This window comes from Ceratotherium simum, chromosome 14 (assembly GCF_057802395.1).
Source record: "Ceratotherium simum simum isolate JZ-2026a chromosome 14, ASM5780239v1, whole genome shotgun sequence".
Classification (NCBI taxonomy): Eukaryota; Metazoa; Chordata; class Mammalia; order Perissodactyla; family Rhinocerotidae; genus Ceratotherium; species Ceratotherium simum.
In genome coordinates this window covers 64,098,533-64,124,932 of record NC_141913.1, presented here as the reverse complement: position 1 = coordinate 64,124,932, position 26,400 = coordinate 64,098,533, and the positions used below count along the sequence as shown (strand labels likewise).

The window sequence follows — 26,400 nt, the reverse complement described above, 5'->3', positions numbered from 1 at the left end:
ACAAAGAGCGCTGAAGAAAATCCTCGACGACGTGAAGGGATTCCTGGGCACAGCTCAGGGTTTTGAAGCTCAGGGGCTGGGGGTCAAGTCCAGCACCTTCATGCTAAGTCACTCTCCCACCTCCTCCACAGGCTACCGCACACCGGGCCTTAGACTCCGAGACTTACAACACGCTTCCTTGTGCAAGAGCACAATGAGACCGTTTATCAAGACATGCAGACACTTTAGCAAGCCCTGGTCAAGTGGAGACACTGATACAATCTAAGTGATCAAAACTGCTTTAAAACCCCCAAGTGTCTGGAAAGACCCTCCCGTAAGCAGAGCTGCACCTGCAAGTGTATGAGCGAGTATTTCTAAACCCTTTAACCGGCTCGTGACACTGAGGGGCTTGGTGGAGGAAAATCACCCGGAGGGTTGTGCCTTTCAAGCTCTCCTCTCCTCACCTTCCTGCCATTTAGTAAGTGTGCTGGACACTGCCTGCTGAGCGAGGCACCATCTGACCTGCTCACACCCCAGGGCCCAGCTCCTCCTGGGAGTGAGGGGCCTCCTCCCCTGCACCCCAGCCAGGCAGGAAGGAGCCATGAGCGCCCACCCGCCCTAGGGCTCAGTGACTCTCTCCACCTCCGGTGGTCTGGGTGCTCCCAGTGCCCAGCTCTGAAGACTTAGCAACGGTGCAGCACAGGAGAGCACCAGTCAACACACGGTGGACGGCGGACATTGGCGTTTTTATTGAGCCAGGGGTCATGAACCCTGTTGCCAACCTGGCCTTGAAAGCGGAGAGAAACAGGAAGCAGAACAGGAAGCGGCAGGGAGGGAAAGGGTGCGCTTCTGATGAAAGGCTCTCTTGAAAGCCCAGGTCAAACTCATCCCCCTGAGCCCACTACGCCTGCGGAGAAACCTCGTCCAGTTAATCAATCGCCGAGTTCCCATCCACACGTTTCTCTGTGATACTCCCATTCCGCTTTATCACGACAGGAAACTGCACGCAGGACGGAAAGCTGGCATCTCATCCAGAGGAAACCACCGTTTCCATCTCAGGGAGTGAGAGAGATGGTAAAAGAACATCAAACGTCGCAGTTAAGGTGGGGAGGAGAGATAAGGTAGGGGTGCTCGCTCAAGCATCTGCCGGGGTTGGGACAGTTTTGAAGGACAGTCAGACATGCTTTTCATTCTTCTGTTAATTCAGCATAGACACCTAATTAACAGACAGACTTTGACGAACAGTTTTCGAGCTCTTTTCTGACATTAAAATGCATGAAAATGCCTGCACACTGCTCCCCGCCCTGGCCCGTCCTGGCTGCCCTCCTGCTCCTTTTGCGAGTGTGGCCGCAGACGCTCTTGCTGAAGCCAGAGCAAACACTCAGGTGACGGACGGACCGACGGACGGAGACTCTGCTTCCACCCATGCCCAGCCCAGCGGCGGCCACCTCACTTTGTCCACCCACCACCTTTTTTCTCTCCAGCCATCTGCCAAGAGGAAATAACTCTGCTGCACTGGGAGTCTGGGGATCTCAGAAAACAATCTTAAATCCACAGAAATAACTGAAGTTCGCTTCTACTGAGCTGCTCAGTTCCATTCTGATTTTTATTACAACGTCCACAGACTTTAATTTGTTTTGAAGTTTAGGTTCTTGAATCTGCGTGATATACGGCGGTTTACAGCTTGCTGGCAACAGGTACTGTGGGAAAAAATGGAAAGTGTACATGAAAGCGATTCTAAGTCTGACATTGTGAAAGCAGGGAGCCGGGCCAAAAGCAGCAAACAGCACGGCTCTCCCCACCGGGGGACAGCGGCCATGCCACATGACCACGGGCACCTCTTCCTCCTCGACCAATCTCGTCGGGGGGGGTGATTAAGAGGAAATGTCCTAAAATGTAATTTCTCACACTAAACAGTCACAGATGCTAGCTAGGTCACTAATGGAGGGACTGTCTTATCTGGGCTCCTTTCTAAAAACCAATTCCAGCGAAAACACTTCAGGGGGCGCTGGGGAGGGAGGGAGCTGCCCCAGTCCCCAGGCTGTATTTCTTGATTTGCTAGACTTCTGCCTGCGAACAGGGCGGTGCAGAAATGTGTCACTTCAGACAGCTCTGAGCAGGTCGGACTGAAACGAGTGTGAGAAGATGCTGTACATGTCTGCACAGAACCACACCAACCTCGAGTGCATTCTGATGCAAAATGCCAGCTCTGAGACTGCCCCTGGGTTTCCCGACCTAGCTTTTGCTGGGGCAGAGCACTAAGCCCTGTTAGAATCATCCACAGACACACAGACTAAACTGCAAACCAAGTGCTTTATGAGCAGAAAGGATGGAGGAGGCCGTAAAACAGCGCTGCTCCAGGAGACAAGGGCGCTGCCCCGTGTGGGTCCCCGCTCGGTGGGGCAGCGAGGGAGCTGTCAGCGGGCTGCCTGCTTTACACAGCCGGGGGCCCCCACGGTGATGGCAAAGCTCCCCCCATGTCTGCGCAGCCAGACAGCGTCTCTGCTGCACTTTCTCCCTTTTTTCTCCCACACGGGCCGGGACTGGAGCCAGAGCCGCGGGTAAATCACAGACATTTCTAGATGCTGCTGAGGGCTGTGAGCTCCTGCTGTCTTCCAGGGCCCACTTCCTGCCATATCTAAAGTAACAGCAGCTGCGGAGGCCTGATAGGGCCCGTCCTGGGGAAGCCTCAGCCCTGGGCTGGGAGCGAGGAGGACTAGGGGGCTGATAACGCCGCCCCGAGGCCCAATGACCGCATCCTGCACTGTCTGCCCATTTCAGAACAAAAGAGAACCAGCGGGCTCTGGGAGCGATAACTGCCTGCTTCTTTGGGGAGGAGAGTAGCCCAGCCGACTTGGCCTATTGTCCCAAGTATCAGGCTTTGATTAGTTGGGGTCCCCCGGGCCTGATAAGGGCGGATGTTGAGAAGGGGGAATAGACTTTCTTTGTTCTTTGCTATGTGGAAGTGTCTGCTGTATAATCTGGTAGGAAGGAAGAACCCTGTTTCAAAACTCAAACTGAAAAGGTAAAGGGACTCAAAATTTCGTGCGCCCGCCCTACACTAATGTGAGAGAGAACCCACATCGCCCACAGTCAGAAAACGCTCGAGCGCCGATCCTGCCGAGCGGCAACAGATGGAGAAGGTTCATACGACCACTGTTCACTGTTCATGTTTCAAAGATAATCCCTCGTTTAGCTAAACAGTAAGTAATGGAGAAGCGCACATATTTTTATTCCCTAAGAGAAATTCTACCATCAGCACTGTGCTCATGTCATATAAAAATAGAATTAGAATTTTTTCCTAACATTCCCTAAAAAAGGAGTCCAAGGACCGTACATGTTCCACATACAAAGGAAAAACTGTACACGACGTGTACAAGCCTCCAGCTTTAAGAGCACTGCTTCTCCCTCGGCACCGAGTATTTTAGCAAAGTTGTATTTAACTCAAAACACTCTTTTGAAGAGAAGTTCCTTAAGCTGCATAAGACATGCACACCTAGACCCGTCCTCGGAAATGTCCACATGCCAGGCTCTTTACTGCCTCTGGAGATGTGCCTTTTCTGGACATTTCCATATAAATGGAACCATATAATATGTGGACTTCTGTGTCTGGCTTTTTTGACTTAGCATAATGTTTTCAAGGTTCATCCAAGCCCTAGCATGAATCAGTATTTCATTCCTTCTTGTGGTCAAATAATATTCCATTGTATGCCTATAACAGACTTCTTCTATCTATTCACCAGTTGCTGGACATTTAAGTTGTTTCAAAATTTGGCTATTATAAATAATGCTGATAAGAACATTTGTGTGTGAGTCTTTGTGTGGACATATGTGTTCATTTCTCTTGGGTAGATATCCAAGAGTGGGTCATATGGCAAATTTATGTTCAACTTTTAAGACATTGCCAAAGTGACGTACCATTTTACATCCCCACTAGTGATGCTGAGGGTTCCGATTTCTCCACATCCTCTCCGAATTTGCTATTGTCCTTCTTATTACAGTCACTCTAATGGGTATGAACTGGTATCTCATTTGCATTAGTATTTTATTTGCATTCCCTAATGACTAATGATGTTGAGAATTTTTTCATGTACTTATTAGCCATTCATATATCCTTTTTGGAGAAACATCTATTTAAATCTTTTACTCAGTTTTTGACTAGGCTGTTTGTCTTATCATTAACGAGATATAGTGTTCTTTGCATATTCTGGACACAAGCTCCTTATCAGATATGTGTATCAGATACATTCCTCCAGTCTGTTGCTTGTCTTTTCGTTTTCTTAGTGGTATCTTTTGAAGCACAAAATTTTGAATTTTAATGAGGTCTAATTCATCAAATTTTTAATTTTATGGGCTGTGTTTTAATTAGTGTCATATCTAAAAAATCTTCACCTAATCCAAGGTCTTGAAGATTTTCTCATATGTTATCTCCTAAAAGTTTTATTGGTTTAGGTCTTACATTTAATTCCATGATCAATTTTGAGTTAATTATTTTGTGTATGGTGTGAGGTAAGGGTCTAAGTTCATTCTTTTGCATGTAGATATCCAATTGTTCCAGCACCATTTGTTAAAAAGGCTATCTTTTGCCCCAGTTAAGTGGCTTGGCACTTTTGTTAACAATAAATTTACTGTAAACATAAGGATTTATTTCTGGACTCTCAGTTCTGTTCCATTGATCTATATATCTTATGCCAATACCACAGTCTTGATTATTGCAGCTTTCTAGTAAGTTTTAAAATCAAGAACTGTGAATCTTCCAACTTTGTTCTTTGTTTTCAAAATTGTTTTGGGTATTCTGGATCTTTGAAATTCCATATAAATTTAGGATCATTTTGTCAGTTTCTGAAAAAAAGAAAAAAAGCCTGCTAGAATTTTGGTAGAGATTGCATTGATTCTATAGATTAATTCCATTGTGATCAGAATTAATCTTCTAAAATTTATTAAGGCTTGTTTTATGGCCTAGTAGGAAGTCTCTCCTGGAGAATGTTCCATATGTACTCCACTCTTCGGAACGTTCCGTAGATGTCATTTAGGTCAAGCTGGTTGACAGTGTTGTTGTTCAATTATCATATTCTTGCTGATTTCTGTCTAGTTGTTTTATCCATTATTGAGAGTGGAATACTGAAGTCTCCAGATATTATTTTTAAATTTATTTTAATTAATTTAATTAATCTTTCAATGTATCCCTTCAGTTCTGCTGGTTTTTCTTTCCTGTATTATGGGGCTCTGTTGGTAGAAGTAAATAATTTATAATTGTTATATCTTCCTACTCAATTTATGTTTTACTCATTATAAAATGTCCTTCTTTGTCTCTAGTAACGTTTTCTTTGGTTCTAAATCTATTTTGTCTGATACTAGCATAGCTACTCCAGATCTCTTTGGGTCACTATTTGCATGCCATATCTTTTCCATCTTTTACTTTCAACCTATTTGCGTCTTTAAATCTAAAGTGTGTCTTTTGTAGACAGCATATAGTTGGAGCCTGTTTGTTTGTTTTCCAATCCAGTCTGACAATCTCCACCTTTTTATTAGAGTACTTAGTTCATTTACATTTAATGCAATTTTGATATGGTAGGATTTGCTTTTGCCATTTTGCTATTTGTTTTCTACGTGTCTCGTGGTTTTGTTCATTTGTTGGTGTTCCTATATTTTTCATTACTGCCTTCTTTGAGGTTAAATGTATTTTTTCTAGTGTATCATTTAAAAGCTTTCTTTGGTCTTGTTTTTGTTTTGTTTACTATATATATTTTTAAGTTATTTTCTTAGTGGTTCCTCTAGAGATTTACAATATGCATCTTAACTTAAAATAATCTAATACTATTATATACTATTATAACTTATTCTCTAATAATATATAGAAATTTTGTACTGATATAGCTTCCTTCCCTATCCCTTCCTTTGTGCTGTTATTGTCACACAAGTGACATCTTTATATATTATAAGCCCATCAGCACAGTTTTGTAATTATTGTCTTATGTATTTTCTCTTAAATCAGTTAGGAGAAGAGTTTAAAAATATGCTTATGCTGTTTTTTTTTATTTACCCTTGTAATTACTTTTACCAGTGCTTTTTATTTCTTTGTGTGGATCTGAGTTACCATCAGCCTGAAGGACTCCTTTTTGTACTTTTTTTTTTTATCTTCCCAACTAAACTGCCAGTGTCTTGGGACCTTTTTTGACATGTTTGTTGCTTTATCCCTAAGATCTAGCACTATGCTCAGTACTGCCAAGTAGGTCCTCATGGACTCCCTTTAGTACTTCTTGTAGGTCAGGTCTGTTGGCAACAAATTCTCTGCATCTTTGCTTATCTGGGAATAGCTTTATTTCTCCTTCATTTTTAAGGCTAGTTTTGCTAGATGTAGACTCCTTGGTCAACAGTCATCTTCTCTCAGTACTTTGAATATGCTATCACACTGCCTTCTGTCCTCCATGAATGCTAATGAGAGGTCAGCTGTGCATCCTATTGAGGCGTCCACATACCTGATGACTTGTTTATCTCTTGCTGCTTTCAGGACTCTCTTTTTCTTTGACTTTTGACAATTTGGCTATGATGTGTCTAGGTGTGAATCTCGGAATTTATCCTACTTGGAATTTGTTGACCTTTTTAGATGTGTATAATAAGGTTTTTCATCTAATTTAGGAAGATTTTGACCATTATTTCTTCAAATATTTTTTCTAGCCCTTTCTCTCTCTTTTTCTGGATTCCCATTAAGCATATGTTTGTATGCTTTATGGTGTCTCACATGTTTGTTTTTCTGTATTCTTTTCTCTTTCTATTCCTCAGACTGGATAATCTATTGATTTTTCTTTAAGTTTGTTGATTTTTTTTTCTCTGCCAGCTCCAAACTGTTGTTCATCCCCTCTAATGAAGTTTTCATTTCAGTTATTGTACTTTTCAATTCTAGAACTTCTACTTGGCCCTTTTAAAAATATATCTTTTTTTAATCTTATTACTGACATTCTCTATTCAATGAGATATAGTTGTCATATTTTCCTTTAATTCTTTAAACATAGTTTCCTTTAGTTCTTTGAACATGTCTATAGAGGCTGATTTAAAGCCTTTGCTACCAAGTCCAACACCTGAGCCCTCTCAGGGACACTGTCTATTCCCTGTGGGTAGTTCTTCCCCGTGCGTATGGGTCATATTTTCATGTTTCTTTGCATGTCTCATAATTTTTTGTTGAAAACTGGACATTATAAATAATATATTGAAGCAACTCTGGAATCCAAATCCCCCCGCCATAGGATTTGTTGTTAATTCTGTGCTCTTTTTTCCCCTTGTTGCTGCCTATCTGATTAGTGACTTTCCTAGACTACTTCTGTAGATTCTGTATTCTCTGCAGTGTGTGGGCTCTTTTTACAAAATTCTTATCTTTATTTTTAAGCCTGGCTTCTTAGGGGTCACCCTCCAGTTAGCATAGTTTAATGGTCAGTCAATTATCAGTCGGGAGGTTTCTTTAAATGCCTTGAGCCATTAAGTCTTCCACCTTTTGTTACGGAAATCTAAATGTTAAGGCCCACTTTCGAATTGCAGGAGTGCACATCAGCATTAGCTGTCACTTTTGCTTGTGCAGGGTCTCAAGGTCAGCCAGAGGTGAAAGATTGGGGCCCTCTCTTCTCCTAGGTCTTTCCTGAGCACGGGCATATCCATGTGCACATGTGTAGTCTTCTAGGTCCCCAGGAATGCATCACGCTTTTCAAACTCCCCCATGGTCACCTAGTTTGGCTAGACCCTTGTCTGCCCCAGTTGAGAGCACAGCCTTGGTCAACTCCAATGAGCAGGATTCCAGCTGTCTGTTGTTTTTGATCATGCCCTGGGAATGTGGCTTTTCCAGGGAGCAGCACAACCAGTCAAAATACGGACTGTGCTTTGGGGACGGGGTTTTTAACGGAGCCTCAAAGAGGCCAATCTCCTTCACCGTCTGTGAAGCTGCTGGCTTTTCACGGTGATGTGCCATGTAGCTGGAGGGGGAGTGAAAACGCTACACACCCTGCTGTGTTTACCAAGTTTTTATTTTTCTTCCTTTCTTTCTTTTTTTTTTTGCTGAGGAAGATTAGCCCTGAGCTAGCATCTGTGCCAATGTTCCTCTATTTTGTATGTGAGTCACCACAGCATGGCTGCCAATGAGTGGTGTAGGTCTGCACCTGGGAACTGAACCTGAGCCGCCGGAGCTGAGCACACCGACCTTAACTACTAGGCCACAGGACCAGCCCCTTGTTTTTCTTGAATAAGTGCTTTTCAGTTTGTTCTGCCTCTTTGGTTAATTTCCAGATTCTGAAATAACTGATCCGATAGTTTTGTCAGTATTTTTATTGCTTTTTCTGGGAGTGCTGATTCACCAAGGTCCTCTCTTCATCTTTCTGGAAGTCTCACCCTCTTCCAGTCCCTCAAAAAGTACCTCAGTTAATAACCAGAAAGTCTTTGATGAAGAAAGAAATATACTACACTCCTCTTTGGCTTGCAAAGCCAACTCATATTTGAAACCTAGACTTTTGAGCAGGAATCTTCACTCATCATGTCTCTAGTGGGGAAAAAATATTCAATAATTGTGCTAAACCTTGGTAGAGACAAGACTGCACTGAAATCAGAGTGGCAGATCAAGGTGGTGTTCCCGGCTGTCACTCACTCACTGTGATTCTGAGCAGCTGTGATTCAAACAGCGTTTCTCCCAGAGCCCCGGCTCCCTTCTCCGTGGGGTGTGGTGAACATCAGCAGGTTTGCCCACGGGACTGTTCTCAGGTTGGATATTTAAACTGAGAGAATATATGTAAAACATCCCTTTGGAAAGTACCGAAGGCCATACATCTAGTACTAACTACTATCATTGCTATTTGGGTTTCTGTTTGTTGGCAATGATGTGTCATGCTGGACTGGGAACAAATTTTTCAGCTCTGATGGGAAGACAATTACTACAATTCCAATGATCCATGTTCTTCTCTGCCCGGACTTGACAGACAACTGTGAGCCAGTTACTCACTATTCCTTAGGAACCATGTGCAAGAGCACACTTCCGTCCCAGGGAGCTCCCTGAGAACTGTCTGTGCCGAGCTGGCTCTCGGCCTGGAGCTCCAGGGGCAGGGGAGCCGCGTGCCTGGCTGGAGTCACAGGCCGTGGCTGCTCTTGTGAAAACACAGTTGTCTGACAGATGTAGACGGAGCCCTCCACTGCCCTGGTCACCACTCTCCCCAGAGAGACGCCAAGCCCTGACAGTCTATCAACAGCTGGGCTTTTTGAATGTGGCTATTATGCTTTTAAAGAGCTTGCTTTATGCCGTCATGCGCTGGTGACACAGCACCGTGGTGTGCTATTTGCTGGCTCACAGATCTGAAAGTATCTGTGAAGAGCGCTCATTCTTAAGACAGCTCTTTGAAACGTACGAGCACCAGAGAAAGAAAATGCAGAGACCAGGCCAATGTTGTACAACTTGATCTGAGATGGACAAAGCCATTTAAAGAACTTCTGGAAAGGTGTTCACCTCTTTGCAGGAGGAAAACAGATTGTATCTACACAAGAAAAAACCCAGTGTCACCATCGTGAAATGCTCATGCACACTTTACTACTATTCAGAGCCTGCCTACGGCAAATGACAGAAATGCCATAGGTGTGCCCCACATCCTCCATGCGCAGTGGTTCTGGAGGTCAGCTCTCCGTCCGTCTCTGCCTCTTGGTCATGAGTGTTTTTCGGCACTAAATAGACCTAAACGGTGCTAACTGCTCAAGCTCCACTAAACCTTTCCAGCTTTTCCCTTCTGCTTTCCTTCTACTCCACCCCTATTTCTCTCCCTCTAATTAATAATGTCAAACAACTCTCCATTTAAAGAAGGAAATAAGCTAAAACCTACGATTAAGGGAGAAAGGCAGAAGGTTAATATTAGCCAAAAGCAATACCACCCAATTCCCCTCCAAGTACACAGAGAACAACTGGACTGTAGAAGGACACTTTGATTAGAAATACGGTGTAATTCAAAGCATTCCTCGCTTCTAGTTAATGTCTACACCCAGCAACTGAGAAAAGTGCCCAGAGCCTCACAGACACCTCAGCTCCAGTGTTGCAGGACTGAGCGCCCCCTCGTCCTCCCCACCCTCCCTGCAGGAAGGGACAGAAGACACTCTCACGTCACAGCCCAACAAGCTGCAGGGCTGGCAGCTGGCAGCCACACCAGCACGTGCCTATGGCGGCCAGACGCAGCGCCCTCTTTATAGAGAGCCTTACTCAGCAGAGACCTAGAGCAGGCCCCGCCGTCCACGCCTTTCTTCAGGGGAGCAGACTGCATTGCTGCCGCCCCGGAGTCCAACGGCAACAGGTTCTCAACCGGAAAGCACACACCTTCCAAGACTCAGCAGAAACACGGTGCCCGATGGCCGCCTACACCAGGTTCACAGACACACGGCACACTGAGCAACACTCTCCGGTGGTTACCGGTCGACACTTGGGTTTATCTAGACAAAGACTAAGCCATTCAAGCCAATGTCTGCACATCTGTCTGACCTAGGTGGAGGCACAACACCCCTGGAAGCTCAGCTCCGTGTGAGTCTGTGTAGACAGGCTCTGAATCCCAGGGAGGCACATACACACTGGGGTTTGGAAAAGCCTGCTGTGGCCCTTCAAGGCACTCAGTGCCTGGGAGGGAGCCATCAGGGGCTCTGCCCACGGGCAGCAGCTCCAGGCCTGGGGCTGGATGAACTCTTCCGCATAGGGAGATCTCTTCTGCAGGGGTCTCCAGAGGACCTGTTTATAAAGCCTGCTGGTTGACCACGCCGACTGCAGTCCCCACCTCTGGTTGGCGTGTGGCATAATTTTTATGCCTTGAGACTCCCATGCAGACGTCCAAGTGCATTAAGCACTGACCCTAATGAATTATTTGCATGGCTGATTTCACTCTTCCATCCATCATGCAGTAGCCTCTGTCTGCAATATTAACGACTCAGCGTGTTTGATCCCCGTCACACAGACTCGTGCAATCATCATTAGGAATAGGGAAGGCCTCAGACTTGGGCGCCCTGCCAGGTTAGTAAAACTTTCCATGAGGAAAGGTTTTGTTCTCTCCAGAGCAGCTTACGCTCAGGAAAGAAGGAGGAGGGGAGCTCTCGGCCCAGGCCGGGGCAGACACGGTCCCTTCTCTCCAGAGAGGCTTATGCTCAGGAAAGAAGGGGGGCGGAGCTCATGGCCCAGGCTGGGGCAGACACGGTCCCGGCTGGCCTGGTCACCTGCTTGTTGCTTTAACGACATCTTGACTTCTGGGAACCGGAGAGCTCCTGGAGGGCTGCTTGTGCGGAGGCCGCAGGGCGGTCGGGGCGACAGCATGGCGGCTGTGGTGCAGACAAGCCAACGTCTTGGGAGCCGTCACTTCAGTGCACAGCTCAGAGGAGGTGCCCTGTTTCAGCAGAACAGCTCCTCTGTGGCGAGCGTCCCTTCAATGAGTACGGGAGTCCACGATCATGCTACAGAGATGTTTACAATACATCTCCAGCACACGTATGTAAACGGAGCGTGTTCCCCGATACATAAACAATTGTGATTGTGTGTGTGTGTGTGAACTGCCCACATTTACACGTAGGTATGTCGAAGGACAACCCTTTCCCAGGAGGGGAGCGTTGTCGAGTAGCCTCGGTCGTGACAACGGGCAACTGAAGAAATGGCTCACACAGAGCTTTCATGACATTTGTTTTTAATCTACATTGAAAATAATGTGAAGCCCATAAAACTAATCTTTTAAAAATGTACTCCTGTGGTTCTGCCACGATTGAGAAGCCTAAATTGAGAGCTTAAATCTTAGGAATATTGTTGAACCAAAGAATAAATTATAATAGAAATTTATTTATGGGCCAAGTCCTTTTGAAACAAAACCTGAGGGTAAAAACAAGCGAGAAACAAGTTGGGATTCACTTTGAGGCAAGTCCTCGTGCACTTCAAGTATTCCTTGAGATGAATGGAAATGTGGAAACTGCATTAACCCCTGAGTCTTCGAGCACATTGCTCGGCAGACTGAGTGCCGGTCGCACACGACGTACCGTGCACAGTGGAAACCACCCTCGAGGATCTCTGCGTAATTCCCACGATGACCACGTATGTGCCCCAAATGCCCAGGCTCTCCGGAACTGGACATAACATCTCATTATTGCCTTTTTTATTCTACGTTCCTGGGAAACCAAAACAAAACCCAAATGAAAAACCAGCACACGTAGGAAACAAATTCTGATTCCTCACAGGCCAGGCACCATCAGCAGTACAAAGGAGTCTGAGGAACCCCAGGCCGCCCTTGGGGACTTCTAAATGGGTGTTCAGATGAAGCCATCAAGCGAAAACCTGACATGAGTGCATGCCGCTCAGGTCCTCCAGGCAGACAGAAGCACTGTAGCAGCACCCCCGGGCTTCGGTGGGTATGCAGGGGAAAGGTGACCGTGCCTCAACAGGTCCCCCATCTGTCACTGTGGAGATGGGGCTGGCTCTGTGCTCCCGTAAGTGCCAGTGCAGCCAAGTTCACTGCCGTCAATTGCAGCACACTCCCCGAGGACCCAGGAGAGGTCAGCGCCAGGGAAACCTCACGAGCAGAAAGCAGCTCACAGCCTGGAGCGCTGACGCTGCCACGGCCACAAGGAACCAGTGATGCCGCATCCCTCTGAGAACAGGCCTGACCCTCCACAGGTGGAGATGGAGGGCCGTGACCCCGCAGGCCCAATGGCTCACCTCCCGTCTCTTCCCTGCACCCTCCCAGTCCTGGTTTCATCAGCCCACCCCTACTTCTCTCCCTGCTGTATACATTGACAGACTGCTTGCTTTTTACCATCAAGCCCACTTGAAATTAATGGCATCGAGTTTTCTGCTTTAGTTTTTTGTTGCTGTTTCTGTTTTCTCTTCTATGCGCCTTCCTTGGTCAGCTGCAAATTCAAAACCGAGACACAGAGGGAAAGACGCTGGTGCCCTGGAGTGTGTCCTAATGACCTCCATCCCCACACCCGCCCTCCAGACATTTCACAGCCGCCTGTTTTCTACATCAAGGGCGCTGCCCCGCAGCAGCTGGGATTCTGAAGTGCTTCCCATTCCCTTAAGAGACGTGGGGAACTTAAACAAGATACATACTAAATCGAAATCAATTTAATTAAAAATAAGCAGAGTAGGGGTGAGGAAAGACGGAACATAATTGGGTTGAGAAATCAAACAACAATAAGGTATTGCAACTCCAAAAGGTTGAGCAATCACTGTTCCAGAGAGAGTCCTTTAAGTCGGGGGGGGGGGGGGGGGGGGGGGGCAGGCGACGTGCCAGGCTGGTGTCAGGTGTAGGTAACCATCCCCGCAGAGGCTCCATCCCCTCCTGCCCGAGATCAGCCTCAGCTGAGGCAGCCCCCTCTCCCACCCAGGCCTTGGAACCATGATCTGACCATGCTGCACTCACGATGGCATACAAGCATTCTCTGGAACCTTCTGCCACCCTAGAATGAGCAGGAGTTTTGACATTGTCCCTGTTCGACAAATTAATTTTCAAAAACCTCCATCATGTGCAACATTAAAATGGGGGGCTAGGAAAGGATCAGATTCCTGGTGCTAAGTCAAGTCATCCAAGCTTGACAAAGCATCGGAGTCACACCCACATGCCCACGACCTGTATATCCTCCCACTCTCCTCTCCCACCATCTCCGACAGGAAGGCATCAGGGAGGAACTCACCCGAAAACGCCCTCGGAATTCGGGGTGGGGAGGCTGGGGATTCGGGTTCCCGTGCTCACGATGTGGGCCTTTATTCTGCATTGCATAGCCTTCTGTGGACTAACTTGGGCTGACAGCATTGCCATCACTGCCTCACCAGATGGCAGGTTCTAGGTTCCTGAGGAACCAAGGTCGGCACAAAGATTCTGCCTCAGGACCCTTCCATGAGCCCGGACAGCTCAGCGGACAGTTTCGTCCACCCTCTCACGAGGACAGAGTGCTTTCTCCTTGCTCTTCATGCACTGCCATAAATATCCCATGGGTTCTAGAAAGAGCTAGGCCCATTCATATTCTAAGTGCCTATGGACCCTGGGAGTCTTCAGCAGCTCAGACAGAGCTACAAACATGCAATCGGCTTTCCTGATGGTGGATGGACGCCCAGATCAGATGATGCCTGGTTCCGACTGCCAGGAGAGAAGCCCCACAGCCTGAGCTTTCAGCGGCCACCCCCAAGGCAGGGTTGTCCAGCCTGTGTGTGTGGACCCACACCAACACCTCAGGCCTGGGAGCCCTCTGGAGGGAAGCCCGGGCTTATTTGAGGCTGTACCCCAGAACAGGGTATGTCCACCCCGAGGGCCTCCCTCAACCTCAGGAGGGTCCCCCCAGGAAAGGCTGTTCCTGTGGGGACGCTGGCAGAGCTTCGTCTGCTATCTCCACCCTCCAGCAGCTCCAGCAGGACCGGGAGGGGCATTCGCCCACAGGGGATGAATTAGGGCCACTTCCGGGAGGGTCCAAGGCCAGCCACTCAAGGCTTTACCTTCTCGTGGTGCTAGCTGAGGACCACAAGACAGCAATGAAATACCACGCACGAAAAATATACGTATTTATATAAATGCATTCACTACTTTCCAGGGAGCCTCTGGCACAGTAGCCTTAACCATGATCCCAATCCTGACCAAAAAAAAAAAACGAGCATCGCTTTGCTCTCATAGGCTAAAACTGGAAAGCTTTGTTTACAGCTGGATCAGGATTACGGAGACCACGGAAATAAATTAAATCCAGCCTGGAACAGAGGCAGAGGGAAACTGTGTGCATGGAGCCGCACCAGCTGGGTCTCAGAACCTCTGCCCGAGGGGCCCCAGGACCACACAATGACCTGAAAACCTAACTGGACAGACAGGTGCTGTCATGGGGTGGGTGTGTGTGGGGCAGCACAGGGAGGCCAGAGGCATCGGCCAGAGCTGGACACGAGGCTCTAGCAATGGAGAACGCTGGGAGGTCTGGACAGGAAAAGATACATGCAGATCAGTGTTCTGGAGAGAGAACCTGATCGGGGACAAAGGGCAGAATATCTGGGGGAAAATTAAGAATGGAAGACATCAGGAAGTGGCCTTATGCTAGAGGTGAGACATGGCCCTGAAGCAGAGGGCACAAGTGCTTTAAAGACGTTTTGAGGCAGGAGCCCCAGGACTCGGCACTGGGTATCAGGAGGGGAAGGTGGAAAGACAGGGGCCCATCAGAGGCGCTGGGAGAGAGAGCAGAAGGATGATGCCCAAGCCTAGGCTCTTCCTCATCCCTGGGAGCTCCATGCCCACAGCCCACGAAGCCGACGGGCAGGGAATAATCAGCAGAAGACAGTCTGCCCCATGGGCCTGGGCCTGTGCGACCTCGGCTGGCCCCCTGGACCGAGGGGCCTCAAGGCTGGACCATCTTAATTCAGCTTTGACCTCTCAACCAAGTCCAGTTCCTGAGATAAAGTGAATTCAAGTCCGGAGGGGCCCAGAGGCCTGCCTGGGCCGCGGCCTTGAGTGTCCCTCACACCTGCCATGTGGGCACCTTCTCAAGAGGGCTTGTTGAGTTCACCGAGTACAGAACACCCCCTGGGTCACGAGCGCGCCTCCCAGGGCAGCTCCCTGCTCCTTTCCACATCCTAACGAGGCCACACCTGACCACGAGAGGCACAGGGGCATCAGGAACGGGCCAGAGGGCACTGTCCCAGTGCCCAAAAGCAAAGGAGGCTTGGGCAGGACCTGAGAGGAGGGCAGTGAGCTCCTCTGCATTCTCTCTCAGCATCTAGCAAGACCACGCCAGAACTTTCTGAGACAAAGTGGAGTGGCAAGGCTGCAGATGTGAGCGTCAGCGTCCAACCCTGGACACAGTGGCCTGCCTCCCTGGACGCAGGGAATGAAGATGGAATCCACCAGCTTCCCATGTGCCGAGGAGGCAGCAGGAAACACAGCCCGCTTTTGTCCTGACTGTCGTCGTGGGCCTGAAGTGAGCTCAAGGGAACCAGTTAAATGAAACAAGAAACGAGCAGAGAAAGTCCACAAGAAGAGGGCACCACCTCCCAGGTCACAGTGAACCTCCTCAGGTGCTGAGAGCCGAGATGCAGTTAGAGTGGTTCTGGAGGAAAGAGCTGCTGATTCCCGGTGGATGCTCGTGGAAGCACCATCGGGGCCTGCGCTTCTGTGGGTGGAAGGAAGGAGAACCTGATATCATCTAGGAACCCACAAGCGCACCCTACAAAGAGGGCACGGGGCTTAAGGGTTGCACATTTACAGAACAAAAATATTTGAAAGCTCATCATCTCGAGTTAGGACTAAGCAGGAGAGGCGGTTTCCACCTGAGCAGACAGGAATCTGCGAGATCTGAGGTGCAGGGAGTCCCCGTCCAGCCCTGTCACTGAGCTGGGGGCGGACGCTGGCGTTCAGAGGCCGGGATTTCACGTGTTCCCAGGCCAGCTCACATCTGCACCACGGGTGGGACAAGGCTGCTGACGGCAAGTGTGGGTGACCTGCTAAGGGCCGCCCACGTCAGGAACAGCAGCTCCAGAAGTGAACGCTCTTCCGAAGGGACCCCTTGGAGTACAAGGCTGCTGGGGAGCTCACAGAACACACACACAGAGAAAACGCGACATTTACAGAGAGACGTAGTGGGAAGGAAAAGCCTACAACGTTTGGCTGTTATTTTTAGGTAAAGCGGCTACGGGCGGCTGCAAGGCCTCGACCCTGGAGACCGGGAGGCTTTTTTGGGGCACCTGGGGCCGAGTGCCCAGGCTCTCAGGCTCCACCTGAGTCCATCGGCAGCGGAGGGGTGGGCATTTGCTCCAGGGCACCGGTCTGTACCCTCATCCGGGAAACCACTGACTCCTAGGTAAACGGGATGTGCTGCTTTCGGGCCGGCGCCCACACAGACAGTCCAGGCCCAGCAAACCACTGACGGGCTGACTCTTACTGAGCAGATGGCTGGGCTGTGGTCGCTTGGCCGATTAACGCTGCAATGGAGGTGATGAAGGCGCATGCGGGGGCTCCGCCCTCCCTCAGCTGGAGCCGCGCCTCGCCCCAGAGGAGAGGCGACAGAACACATATGCTGAGAACAACAACACGGTGTCTTCTGTCACGATTTTACAGAAACACCTTGGTACTCGGATTTTGACACCAATTAGCCTGACTGTGGGTGTTCTGAGGGCACTTCCTTTCCGAGTCACCCTATCGTCCACATTCGACCTCGTTTCTGCCCTGAGCAGGCCGGGCGCTGTACCGGGGAGAAGGCCCCAGGCACCCGGATTTAAGTCCTGGTTTAGGGAGCCACCCTATGCCTTATGATGCTTTCATTGAGCTCCCAACAAGACTGTCACAGTGCTGCAGTGTTTTTACACACCTGTACAGGGTACAGTGTTAATCACTTCCAGCTAAGCAGTTGTTTAAAATTGTTCACTCAACTAAAGAATCTCTCAAGATGCCAAGAAACAAGACAGCTTGACCTGAAGCCATGCTCCAGGGCAGCCCCTTGTAACAGAACTCCCCACTCGGCCAGGCAGCGCCTTGTGAAGCTTTGCTCAGCAAACCCGGGCAGCCTGAGTTTCCAGTCAGTGTGGCCAGGACAGTATCCCTGAGGGTCTACAGCCACAGGCCTCGCCGGGACCAGGGGCTGAGGTCACGGAGCAGAACTATGCATCATGCAGCTGGCTGGCAGCTGACACCGCGGCCACGCGGTGCGGCCACCAGCAGTGGGAAGTGCTTCCCATGTGGACACGCACACCAGCCGCGCTCCTCTGCTAGGCAGCGAATGGCACACCCTCCTTCTGCACTCGCGGATGCAGCGCCAGGCTGAGTGCGCACCGACGGCCGCGGGCACTTACCGTCATCCAGGTACAGCTGGTCCAACTCTTGAGGCTCTCGCTTGACCGTTACGGGAATGGGGGCCAGACTATGATTACTGTCCTCACGCACCTCGGGCAGCGGCAGAGGCTGGGTGGCTGCAGACTCGTTTCTCGGAACCTTGGGCGGCTGGTGCTGCTGGTGGCCCATCACGGACGGGCGGGTTGGGCTGCAGGACTGCAAACAGGTCGGCTCTTGGGTACCAGACGGTAGTGGAGAGGAGGAGCTGTTGGGACAGAGTGCTGGCTGGCCACCCGGGGAACAGCTACTGCTCAGCTGTGGACTCACCTGTGGCTGCAGCAGGGTGGGCGGCGGCTGCTGGGGGGAGCCGGGGTGTGCGCCCACGGGTCTCGGCACCTCCTGAATGGCAAGGACGCCTCCGGCTGGCCGCTGAAGTCCGAGGTGACCATGGCCCGGGGTGGCTATGCCCTTGCTGTAGGGAGCGGAAGAAAGGTCGTGGAGCTTCGGGCTGGCGCTCGGTGGTGGTGACATCATGCTGCCTCTCTGCGGACAGGGCGGGAAGCCGGCCACGAGGCAGGAACCCGGGTCGGGCGGCATCGAGAGCTGCTGGCTGTAGCACGGCTTCGGGAGCGGGCTCAGGCCCTGGCTCATTGGTCCACAGGTCAGGGCAGGCTCATAATCATCAGTGGGCTCTGTTTTTATGATTGGAACTGTGAGAAGGAAAAAAAGTTAAATAAACACAAGCTGCAGATGGGTGTGATGGGCGGGCTTGTGGCTAGGATACCCTCTGAAAACAAACAGCGTCTTGACTGAGTCCCTGTGTGTCTCCTGCCCGGTTCTCCCACCCAATTAAAAAGAAGGGTGTGAGTCATCGGCTCCAGAGAGCTGCAGCTGGTTCTAATAGTGAGCGCACTATTTTCCTTGGAATCACCCCCAGCACTAATGTGCTATAAAAATCCATTTGCAAACTGCAGTAGAAGCTTTGGACCCAAGGGTCCGTGGATTTGTAGTAATCAAAGCGAAAATTTTAACTTGGATGTCCTACTGCATTTCTACTGCTACTGACGCCCTATGTGATAAGCGTCTGCACGTTCAGTGAACTTGAACACACAGTAAGATGGCGCTTAGAAGTTGGTAAAGATCCAACGGAAAAGATAAGTGCCTGTCTGGTGCAGGAGAGAAGGCTCTGACCACTAGAAAAGGAAAACACTCTTCCTCAGGCAAAAACGCCACCTCTCCTTCCCAGCCCTCCCTGTTCCGCTCCTCAAGGATGAAGTGCATCCAGACGACAGACAAGCAGTGACGACAAAGCTCCTGGGGCAGAAGTCAGAGCTCCTGAACTGCTTCTGGACCATCGTCCTGGCCACCCTCGCTGGGAAGCTGATGGGGCCCCGAGAGCCAGGCTGGGAGGCGGGTCGCAGGGAAGCAGAAGGCCCCTTTCACTCCTCTGGGCCGGGCCAGACCAGGCGCCGGGCCTCCGGTTTCTGCGGGGAATGTGGGGGGAAGCCGGCGACCTGCCTCTGCAGTCTCTGCGGGCCTCAGCTCCATCCCGACCTCCCTGTGGCCCTGCTTTCTGCCAGTTTCAGACCTCTTATGCCCATTTACAGGAGACACCTCAACGGTCCAACCCTTCTGAGAGTGACGAGTAAGAGCACACTTGAATCTACAGCAGACGCTTGGCACTGCTTTGAAGGAATGCAGTTGGGGTAATAAGCTGTCATCAGACCCTCCTAGCCGTATTTTCACCTCCTCACATGCTCGGGTGGGTGCTCCTCGGCTGGGTCGGCTGCACGAAGGGAACGCCCCCATTCAATCACAGTCTGTGGGCCTGTGTGAGGCCTGAGCCCAGACCCCTGTGTCACAAAGCAGGGCCCCAGCCTCCTCCTTAAATAAATAAGAGCATATCTACCTTTTGAGAAAAAATCTTTAATGAAGGTCTTGAGCCAGTAAGTGCGCACATCTGTTCTCCATTATGGTGGTGCCTGCGGATCCGCCCTCGGCTGTGGAGACGTGTCCAGATGGACTCATCCCGACGGAGCACCTGTGCAGCACGGCTGGCCCGCCGAGGCCGGGTGACCTGGGACAAGCGCCCTGCCTGCTGGCCCTGCTCCTCGCCTCTAACGTGAAGGTGACACACCAAACTAAGTGAAGAGGAAGGTTCCAGGGCATGTAATTCCTCTGAGAATCTCCACATCCTGAGCTTCTCATGCTTGGGGATTCCCAACAAAACATCTTCTTTCATTTGGCCTCTTTGGCACGTGGATTTCTCCCAGCCCCTATTCTCAACCGTGCCCCATCTCTAACGTGTCCTCCTGGAACACTGGGAGGGAGGTGCCTGGTTGCAGAGGTGCCCATAGTTGAAGGCAGGAAGAAAACACAAGGGCGTGGTGATTACGAGGCTTCTCTGCAGACAGGGACTCTGCAGAGTCCCTCGCCATCTGCAGACAGAACCACAGTCTGTAACTCGCTGGTGTCGCTCATCACTGCCCGAAAGTCACGTCTGGCTGAGAGCTGAGAGGTCTTCCGCTGGGGGCTGGAAGACATGCTGCCTCCCACCCCGGTGGCCTAGGTGTCCCCAGCCTTCTGCAACAGGACAAGCCCAGCACGGCCCATCTGGCAAGTGTTGGCCAGGGGCAGGCAAGGTCGGTGGAGAGCAGCAGAGCGAGGGGCGGTCTTCACACCGGGCACCCGTGGGCGCACTGGCTTGGTTTTCATCGGCCACACTGACTCCCCACAGTGCCTGGCTAACTGCCAAGAGGGGCGGCAGGCCTGCCTGCCCCTGCCCACGCCGCGTTCACGCTCCTGCGCTGGGGAGGGGGTTTCTCTTTCTTTCCAGGGAGCACTGCTGATCAGGGCTCTGGGCGGGGGCTGGCGTCCCAGTGGAACTGTGTTCCAAAGAAGACTACCACTGGCTGCAGAACGGACACCAAGGAGAGCCGGCGTTCTCAGGGGTGGCATCTCACTGCCCCGTGTCCACCAGGCTCCGGGCCAGCAGTGGCGTGAGTCTCTGGAGGAGCACACAGCTACAGAGGGCAAATGTTCGTATCCAGAAGAGCCCCCACCTGGCTCCTTGGCAAGGGTGTGACGAGTCCCACTGAACATCTCTTGTTGCAGCGACCCGAAGCCCCGGAGGAGGGGGTGCACTCGGTCAGAGGGGCGGGCCCACTCAAGATGCAACCTGTCCGTAGCCCCCGCATCCGGGCCTTTGGAGAAGCACTTGGGGCCTCGTCAGGTGGCACCTCAGCAAGCCCCCGACCCTCCCTAGGGACTTTCCATTAACGTCCCAATCCACACTCAGGACCAGTGGCTGGAGCTGCCACAGCCCAGGGCTTCTGCGGCACACATGCCACCCGGCCTGGGAGCCACCCAGCCCGAAGCCGACCTCTGAGGAGAGGCTCTGCTGGGGCTGAGCTCCCAGGGGGCAGCCTGAGGCGGCCTCCCCAGACGGGCATTTCATATCCACAGACGGGGGCCGGGGGTTGCTGTTGAAGAGCTGGACCCCAGGCCGCCGCGCTGTGTGTGGGGAGAGCGCTGCTGAGACTGAGACGAACATCCTCACATGTGCTGGAAAACAGCCCCGCTCACTCGTCCCCGGAAAGTCAAATGTCTGCAGGCTGCCGTCGCCCCAGCACCACGAAGCTTGCGCTGCGGAGAGACAGCCTCTCCCAGAGGCGGCCTTGCCCCAGCGCCTGGGCCCTGCAGTGCCGACAGCACGGCCCCCCGGACCAGTTCCTGCTGACGGCTCTGCTGGGCTGGGGGCAGGTTCCAACCAGATTCCCCAATCAGAGTCACCTTGGCCTGTTTCCAGTGCGTTGTAAATCCAGAAATGGCAAACGGACGAAGTCAGCCCCCGAGACCCCGCACCTGAGAGGCAGACAGGCCCTCACCTTCCAAAGGGCCACAGCCCCAACAAGCACACACGAGCCCAGGGGAACCAAGGTCCTTCTCGTTCAAAAGATGCTCATGGAAAACACCAGCGTCCAGAATGGCAAAGGTTAAATTCTAAATCAGTGTAGTAACTTGCAGAGCTCGCGATCTTAAAAAAATATATACACGTCTGGCAGATTAAATTAAAACCCTGCTGGGATTCTCTCTGCAGTGCACTGGATTTTCAGGTTCAAGGACCAACTCCTCTCTCTCCTAAAGTGTCCCCTGAGCTCCTTAAAAACTCTTACCCTGTCTGCTCTGCGTGGCGTGAAAGGTGCAGCCCAAACACAGCTGCCCGGGAAATGCCAGCCGGCGAGGTTTACCTGCCATGTGGGGATGATGCACAGGGCGCGCACGGGCCGGGCCAGACCAGCAATTCCTGGAAGCGGTCAGAGGCCTAGCCGACCCGCCTCCGGGTGGGCAGGAGCCAGCCGGTGTCTCTTTGCTCGCTGCAGGGCCATTAGAGTATCTGTCGTTTACAACCTGTTTAAAGCCGTCCAGTGGCACCAGCACTAACTCTCACATCACTCGGCTCCCTGGGAGCCTTCTGGGAAAGTCTCAGAAAACGATCTTGCAGGGGCCCCTGCATGGGTCGCCCCACGCTGGGGGTGCAAGGTGAGAATACAGGAAATGTGTCACCTTCCAATGGCGTCCGGACCCACCATCTTGCCACAAGGAGGTGGAGAGTCCACACGGGGCGGAAGCCATCAGGCTGCCTGGCCTTCCAGGTCCTTCCCAGCTCCACACACATGAGGGCCTGATCCTCGCCCTGTGCAAGCCCAACACGAGGCCATCGAGACAGGCTCCCTTTAGGAATAAACTCGTGCACACTTAACCAAGACAATCCCCACCCTGCCTGCTCGGGGGGGGGGGGGTCTTCACAACCCCAGGGACCAGAGGGTTGCTGAGGAGGCAAGGACAGAGAAACCCTAATGATTTGGCACCAGGCAGGGGAGTTCCAGGATGAACTGCGTGACCGCAGGCAGAGAGCAGACACAGGACAGAACTCTATCGCTCAGGGCCTGGGAACAGGTGACAAAGGGAAAACATAGACCCCCCTGGAGACTGAAGCCACAACACCGCTGTTCCCGAGGCACCTACAGAAGCTTGAAGCACGAATACTCTGCGACTGTGCTTGTGTCTAAATTGCATTTCTCACTAGGGGTTCGAAGGAAATGAACACCCCTCTGTAAATCAGAGCCACTGAGACGATGCCTCCTGTTTCCCATTAGTGAGAAACGAAGAGGACGCCTCCGGCGCAGGGGCCCGGGCTGTGGTGCCACCTGCCTCTCGGGTGGGGGAGCTGCGCGGGGCCTCGTCCACGGCTGAGAGCAGCTGACTTCCAGGCCTGACGCTCGTGTGACGCAATGTCTGGTTACAGCTCTGTGTCCACCGCACGGGTCTGGGCAGGGGTAACAGGAGGCCGGCCACGGCGCGCAGAAGAACACCACCTCACCAGGCAGGGAGTCTGGAATCTAGTTTATTACAGAAAGCGAAAGTGTGAAAGATTAACGCTAATCTGTAAGGCCGGCTGTCGCCTACAAAGCATGTTCTCATGGAAAAGTCGGGCTCCCGCTTGGAGCGCGCTGGCGTCCACCACCCGAATGGCTCACGTCAGCACAGGGCGTGGACTGTCCTCTGTGGAGACCCTGAGTGCGGATCTGACAGCGAAGCCGCCCCTCAGCTCCAGCGCCTCGAAGTCCGTGTCCTCTGTCAAAGGCGCTGAGCCTCGTTGCGTGTCTGATGCAAGCTCCTGAGTGTCTGCTCCAGGAGCTGCGAGGTCAGAGACGCGAGTCCTGGGGGCGGTAGTCCCAGTGCCCAGACTCGCACCTCCAGGGCCAGACCGCGGGCCTTCTCTCCCCACCTCGGGCAGACAGCGGTCCTGGCGATCAACGGATACACTCTGTGAGAGGTGGGGCAAGCCTCCCCCCGCGACCCCCCACCTCACGCACAGCCCCAGCAATGGGAGTCTGTGGGGCAAAGAGCCTTCCAGTACATTCCTGGCCTCGTGTGAAGAAAGCCCGTGTCTGGCAATGGCAGGTGGGAGGGGCCCTCCAGATGAGAGTCCCTGTTCCTGAGAGTAGAGCAGAGCCCGTCCTGGAGCCCGACCCCTCTTCACCCAGGGTGGGTCGGGGGCCTCTCTGAATCGCCTGGCCAGACGCCCGTCCGAGCCTGCCTCTCCTTGGCTTCCACGCTGGGTGTGCAGCTCCGGGCACGGTCCTCCGGCCAGCAAGTGGCGCCACGCTGCTGTCTCACCCAGGGTCGAGAATCAAGTGTGTCCCCGTTCTGTCTGGCCCAAGGCACCAGGTGGACACACGGCTCCCCAGGCGTGGCCACCCACACGCCCTTCTGAAACCTCTCAGAACACGTCCCTGGGCATGCAGCCGGCACACGCCCACCTGAGCCTGGGTCCCTGCAGGGTGTCCAGGCCTGCGGTAAGTGGCGGTAAATGGCTGATGTCTGTGCTGCCTTCACCCAGGGATTCCGTGTATTCTGCTCGCGGCCACACTGGCTGTCTTAACAGATAGACAGAACAGAGGCGGCCAGAGCCCTAAGTTGACAGCGACTCAGCCGGGCCTGTAACAGGGTCCAGGGGCAGAACCAAAGTTTTGGTTCCCAACTTGCCTTGAATCCCAAGATCCCACTGAGGTAAAAGGCAGTGGCCAGGCCAGCTCCCTGGATGGTCGAGGGCAATGTGTGTGATTCCTGCCCGGGAACGGAGTTTCGACCATCCCAAGGCTGGTGGGCCGTCACAGGGAGACTAAGGTCGTATGATGAACGCATGTGACCATCTTCCCTAGGCAGATAGGTGGACGCGTGGGGGCCGCGAAGTGGATGCCCCCTGGGCTCCTCTCACACCGTCCATGCAGGGCTTGTGCAGACACCAGGACCAAACACGGAAGGAGGAGCCGTGTGTCCAGCCAATGGTCTGAGGCGTCCTCTCCTCTCACTGAAGGGAAATGCCAAGTAATCCAATTACAAGATGTGTCTGGGGCCAAGCCTATAACCCAGGGCGGCCCATGGCCCTGCAGTGAAGGAAGACAGATGTTGCTTCCATTTGCAATGGAGACGCCTGGGGACCGGGCCCCACCGAGTGTCTGCACCTCATGAGTCCAACTGTGTTGTTCACAGAAATGGGATGGCACTTTAAATAAACAGGAAATGCCAAACTGTTTTGTGAGTTCCTAGAGTTCACAATCTTACTGACATTTGTACCCCAACACCTAGCACAGCTCCAAATTCTGAGGAATGAAGGATCAAGGAATAAACAGTGCATGGAAAGCTCTCCAACCCCAAAGCTGCCCAAATAAAGAAGCAGACATGTTCATCTGTGCGTTTTCTTTTAAACCCACCTTCCTACACGTGTGGCCTAAGTGTATTCCTCCCGCACATGTGGATGGATTGTAGCCACATCTGGGACAAGAGGGCAAATGCGTGCACCTCGGTCAGAGGTAGACGCAGAGTGAGAGGGCTCCTGACTGTGGCCACTGGGCTAGCTGGGCTTGAGTCCTGCGGCCACTCACAAGCTGCGAGGCCTTGGGGCCGATCACATAACCCCTGTGAGCCTCGGCGTCTCAGCTCTAAGATAAAGACAACACCCACCTAAAGGCTGGTGAGGGACACACATGAGCATCAGGGACACAGTGGCCAGCACAGAGCCCACTCCACGCTCAGGGGCTCCTGAGGCGCCCCTCCTGCCTCCAGGCGGCTGGCACAGGACAAGTGGGGGCCTGGAGTCGGGGCCTGGGAGCATGCCCAGCTCTTTGGCCTTGGACAAGCCAGGGATACCCTATTGACCGAACTGTGTCCCCCAAATTCACAGTTGAAGCCCTAACCCCCAGCGACTGTATTTGGAGATGGGGCCTTCAGCAAGCGATTAAGGTTAAGTGAGGTCCTAAGCGGGCCCTGACTCGATAGGGCCATGGCCTTCAGAAGAGGAAGAGCGAGATCGTGCTCTCTGTCCACCATGTGCGCTCACAGCGAGAAGGCAGCATCGATGCAGAGGAGGGTCCTCACCGGACCCTGACCCTGCCGGCACCCTGATCTCGGACTCCAGCCTCCAGAGCCCTGAGCAGTGAATGTCTGTGGTTTGAGGCCCTGTCTGTGGGGTTCTGTCATGGAGGCCCAATCCTGTCGTAGAATCTCTTTCTTCATCTGCAATAAATATCTGGTTGCCAGGTCGTAACGGGACCAAGTGACATAACATGCTAAAATGCCCCAAAAGTTGAAGGTGCCGTACACAGGCCAGGAATTATTCCTAATAATTTCCCTTCTCATTGTACGCGCGCATTTGTAAGTGACCTCAACTGCTGCAGCTTGATTTACTTTCCCAGGTACCTGCCACAGTACTGGACAAAAGGGGTTTTGTTCTAAACCCCAGAAAACAAAGATCAGATTGTCTTCGGTTTGTTCACGACATCAAAGCCCAAGTTTTACCATCAATATAAACACCCAGCAATGATAACTCCAGGGCATGACTTTTTTGAAATAACAAGAAGGGAAAAGTAGTGAGTGGGCTCACCTGAACGGCCAGCCTCGGGGCAAGAACGCGTCATTTCTCTGCGTCCAGAGCCAAGAGCGAGTTCTGGAGCAGGTCAGGGGGTGGACGAATCAGTGGGTGAGTGAATCCACGCCATAAGCCATGCGGGGAAGGAGACAGGGAGGGCGTTTCAATTCGGAATTGCATCCTCCTTTCCTCTGAGAACATGCTCACTGTCCTTCCCACACA

At 52.0% G+C, this 26,400-nt stretch overlaps 1 protein-coding gene across 6 annotated transcripts in view; it reads right to left on the bottom strand.

Moving 5' to 3' along the window:
• Positions 1-26,400, bottom strand: part of NFATC1 (nuclear factor of activated T cells 1) — a 128,035-nt gene that overhangs the window by 17,930 nt on the left and 83,705 nt on the right. For 2 of the 6 annotated variants that reach the window (XM_087439372.1, XM_014781511.2), the window contains exons 9-10: positions 18,072-18,454; positions 17,765-17,960 (exon numbers count right to left, since the gene is read on the bottom strand). In XM_087439372.1, the coding sequence (XP_087295498.1) occupies positions 17,765-17,960; positions 18,072-18,454 (579 nt within the window). Of the gene's footprint in view, positions 1-17,764; positions 18,455-26,400 lie in introns of all 6 variants that reach the window. The other 4 variants (XM_087439371.1, XM_014781510.2, XM_087439373.1 and 1 more) reach the window with 3 other exon arrangements.